This window comes from Plasmopara halstedii (assembly GCF_900000015.1).
Source record: "Plasmopara halstedii genome assembly, contig: Scaffold_218, whole genome shotgun sequence".
Taxonomy (NCBI): Eukaryota; Oomycota; class Peronosporomycetes; order Peronosporales; family Peronosporaceae; genus Plasmopara; species Plasmopara halstedii.
In genome coordinates this window covers 277,621-281,894 of record NW_020187139.1, presented here as the reverse complement: position 1 = coordinate 281,894, position 4,274 = coordinate 277,621, and the positions used below count along the sequence as shown (strand labels likewise).

General features: G+C 46.6%; 2 protein-coding genes across 2 annotated transcripts; both read right to left on the bottom strand.

Moving 5' to 3' along the window:
• Window positions 1–1,918: 1,918 nt before the first annotated feature.
• PHALS_03355 (uncharacterized protein) lies at window positions 1,919–2,282 on the bottom strand (the record flags this gene model as incomplete). Its single annotated transcript, XM_024721929.1, has 2 exons — window positions 1,919–2,188; window positions 2,274–2,282. 2 exons carry the CDS (start codon window positions 2,280–2,282, stop codon window positions 1,919–1,921), a joined length of 279 nt encoding a protein of 92 aa, XP_024573056.1.
• Window positions 2,283–3,338: 1,056 nt separating this feature from the next.
• On the bottom strand, window positions 3,339–3,644 carry PHALS_03354 (uncharacterized protein; the record flags this gene model as incomplete). Its single annotated transcript, XM_024721928.1, has 2 exons — window positions 3,339–3,387; window positions 3,472–3,644. The coding sequence occupies 2 exons, from the start codon at window positions 3,642–3,644 to the stop codon at window positions 3,339–3,341; spliced, it is 222 nt and encodes a 73-aa protein (XP_024573055.1).
• Window positions 3,645–4,274: the final 630 nt, after the last annotated feature.

The window sequence follows — 4,274 nt, the reverse complement described above, 5'->3', positions numbered from 1 at the left end:
CGGACATAGTGTTCGCAGGTTTGAGCTGGGCTCACGTCGCGCCGTTGGTGCACTTCGTCTTCCTTGTCATCCCATGCTAGGAAAGGAGTGTTCGACTTGTAGTCGACTTCATCCAATTGCTCGACGAGAAAACCGCCGCCGGGGTGGACGTGTTGTGTTGCTCCCAGTTGCCGAGGGTTGTGATGTCCTTCGTTTGAAGCCGCCGACGTACAGGTCGAAGATGCACCTTGTGCAGAAGAAGAAAGGCTTTGCCCACGGGCGCCCTCGCTACCAGCTAGGCTGGGTGTTTTGTGTGTCGTAGATACAGTGCTCATAGAGCGGAGACGGTTTAAAGTTGTCTTACGATCATTGAGGTGGCTCAGACACGCGAGCCTTGTATGAGGCGACTGTCAAATGTGAATTGAGACTGTTCACAATTTAAATGGAGGAGAGTGTAAGGGGGTTACACGTGCACTTGTGAGAAAGGGCGATAGTGCGACCGTACATAGGTGTGTATTGCACAGTTTGTGTAATGACACAGTGGTATGGCTTCACCGTAACAAATAGTCAACACGTGGCAGGATTGCCGGTAGTAATGCATATAACTATATGAAATAGGTTTTGCTTTATTGATTAGGTTTTACTATATCAATGAGGAAAATCTAGGGTTTTGGATACTGGCGGTCATGCCGCAACTAGAACAATAAAATACATTTTCAATTTTGAAGAGACCTCGGTTTTGGTCTAAAGTTCTCTTGGAGGCAGAGGATCGCAATCCGCTGCACTCTTACCGGTTCTTGGAAAGAACGTAAGGTCAGTACCCTTAGCTTAGCCTCCTTTAAGCAAAGAGCTACGGCAGCCCCGCTGCACCCTTGATATACTCTTCGTCATCGTATGGCTTAACAATCCACCAAGAAAGGCACAGCCCCTCTTACCAGCGCCCTGAAGGCATAATTAGCAAGGCAGCCAGAGTTATTTCCCATAAGAGCGGTCAAAGTGACTCTCTTAAATTTGCTCCAATATTTGAGCCCTCACCGAAAGCTTAAAGGTCAAAACTTTTCCTCGCTTCGATCCCCCGATCATCAGACGTTATTTACGCTTGATTTTACAATACGCGAGCTGCACAATTTGTATCCACTCATTACGGCGGAGCGCCACGGAGCTCACGACGATGTTTGCTCGTTACGGATGTTGATTAGCGAGTTGAGGTTGCCTGTCTACCAGCATGAGAGTCGCGGCAATATTTGCAGGCGAAGCCACGCCGATACTTTGCATTAGATCTGTCAAGAATCACCAAGCGCGGAAAACACTTTGCACGTCTCTGTATGTGGGTCTTCTGCTTAAAAACGGAAAGTCAAACAAGTGCTAAGAAGTTGCACCGAGAAAACCTTTCGGGCCTTCAATCCTCCCCCAAAAGAAACCCTTGCACCCAGAGCAGCGGTGATCGGGAACCACACATTTGAAAGTAAGCGCTGGCGAAGTCCGGAAGATTGCCTGACTCATATGTCGCGCTAGGCGAACGAGGCAAGTCGCATTATCCGTTTACGACCATAATGGCTATATTCAGTGACAAAGTCCAGCAAGAGCCTCAATACATGCTTGCCTCTGCGAAGTACTAGATGTTAAGGCTGGTACAGATCTTGATATGAACAGCCGTCTTCGTCGTCGAGGGTCTAATGTTCAGCTGTCGGCCAAGTTTTGAGTAAAGCTTGGCCAGATTCGCTAGTGAATAATTTGGTGCGTATCTCAGCCTATCCCTCTTGCTGTAGCGGTAAAGGCAAAGAAAGTTGGAAAATGATAAGCGCCATCGGCATCACGGTAATCATGCCGAAGTGCGACCTCTCATATCCGAGAGCGCGAAATGAATGTGTCTTCCCAATTTTATCGGATATTGTATAAACCACCTGTCTGACCGCCTAGTCACACCCTCTCGTGAGCTCTATCGGCTGTAGATGCGACTACACGTGCGTTTGATACGGAAAACAGCATATTCTCGGGTACTATCGCGGAGCTGCGGAGCGGACCTACGACTTAAATGCTGCGCAAGAGACTCAGAACCTGATCGTTGTTTGGGCGCAGGCGGTAGCTGAACTACAAAGGTTGGACGAGACTTCACTTTGACTGTAGCAGAACGCTTAAGCGCTCGAAGAGTAGGGTTGAGATACGCCGTAGGAACCCTCGACAAATATACAGAACGCGCTTGATTGCTCTGAGAGGATGTGAGGAAAAATTACATAATACTTTTTCGGCTACTATGGTAATTTTTAGCGGAGGCACAACTCAGTCTAATAGACTGTTACCATATCGATTTGCTGCGTTTATTAGAGCCTTATTGTTTACAATGTATCCATCGATGCTGCATCTACCTCTGCTATTGCCATCTGATATTTTGCTTTTGCGTACTCTTACTTCGAGCCGTAGCGTCACCCACCCGGCGCATGATGCTCAATCTCATCAAGATATAATCGTGAATATGCTACAAAGCGTAACTGAGATGAAGCTGGTTTTGATCGTCAGCCCCTCCGCAACATAGACTATAGCCACTTCGTGGCTGTGTCAAAGGCATCCAGCGGTATACGAAATCATTTTTGTAACATTGGGTAAAGCCTATCAAACGCGTAGTCATTAAAGAACAACGAGCGAAACTAACTCGATCGAGCACTACAGCCTCTCCGCGCAAATGCTTCACTAATATTCTGCAAAAGTAATATCCGCGTTCCGTCTTACTATCGGTTTGCGGTCAATCTGGCGCCGAGATTTGCCAAAGTTCACTTAAGAGCGGGGATCTCTATCTCACACAATGGCTACTGGCAAGCTATGAAGGCTAACCACTTTGGGGAGGAACAGCTTGGCTGAACGCTTACCGGTTACGGTGTCGTTGGCAGCAGCAAATCCAGTCATCTTGTTCAGATGGTCTCAATAGACCACATTTTTGGCATTCCAAACGCGTCTTTGCTGAGATCATAAATACTGTCCATGCTGATGGGTATTCTCATCACGACGAAAACGGTGGTGTACCAAAAGCGCTGGTACATTCGGCGAGAGTGTAACCTTCTGATGCATATCTCGCATGCACGTACACGTGCGTACCCACTGTATTCCGTAAGCATCTTTGAACATATCAAACGTATAGTTTATGCTGAAGGGTTCCCGTCGTTCTGACAAAAGCTGTGGATTTACCAAAGGCGCAAGCACATCAAGTGCGAGTGCTATCCTCTGATGCAAATCACACGTGCGTGCATACGTGCGTACCCACTATTCATGTTGGGTCACCCGTACATAGCTTTCACCGTGTATTTTCTTTTCCAAAGTTGTCATCCAAGTGATAGTCATGTGCGTTGTCTACTTTGATGTCCTTATCACAAGGCATTAACGCACGCTGCGTGCAAGTGGGGTAAAGCTATAATGCTAGATGCCTTTAGATAGTTAACAGCAATGAAAATGTCAGTTCAATATAACATAAATCAACGCTTGATCTGTCAGCTGACTTACTTTTGAAAGGCTTCAGCAGCACCACACCTGATGCGTCTCACCTGTTCGCTATATCGACATACCGAAAGTGCAAAAGTGGGCGAGATGCTGCACGACATGGCAAAGGTATCGGCACAGAATTGGAGCATGTTAAGAAGTATATATACCGCTACATCAATAGCCGACGCCACCATCGTAATATCTGGTAGTATGTAATTGGAGTAACGCGTAAGCTGATCCATCACAGCACTAAGCCGACTCGGCTGATCATGCTGCTTTGTGTGAGAGAAGTGGCGACAACATCACTGTGAGCAACGATGAAAAATATATGGATTATCACAAATGCCTGAGATTACTCTGAACCAAAACGAGCATGCTTCATGGCAAGGAGCTTTTTGTCGTGATTAATTAGTCTATATTTGCCGCCTCAAGCTGGCAAAACCTCTTCATGAACTCGCACCAGTGCCCATTGGCATCGTCATTACGTGATTTACATTCTTTGGTAAAGGCCAAAGCACATGTCAGGGCGATCTTGAATACAGAGAGGCGCTCATGAGGTCTTCTTTCGCAAACTTAGAGCCTGCCTCTCTGCCATACCCCAGCATCGTTTGACAGCCTGCTTAACGATTTCGTAATGACCCGTGCCACGTCGGCATAACTTGCACTATAAATGTGCACATAATTCGCCAGGCCAAGCCATTATATAGTCTCTACAATACAAAGGCAACGGCAAATCTGCAATAGCGTTTGTCTTTGTATAATATCAAAACCAGAATTTGTCGACACCGAAGACTCAAAAATCAAATTTTGCCAGCAGTATATTG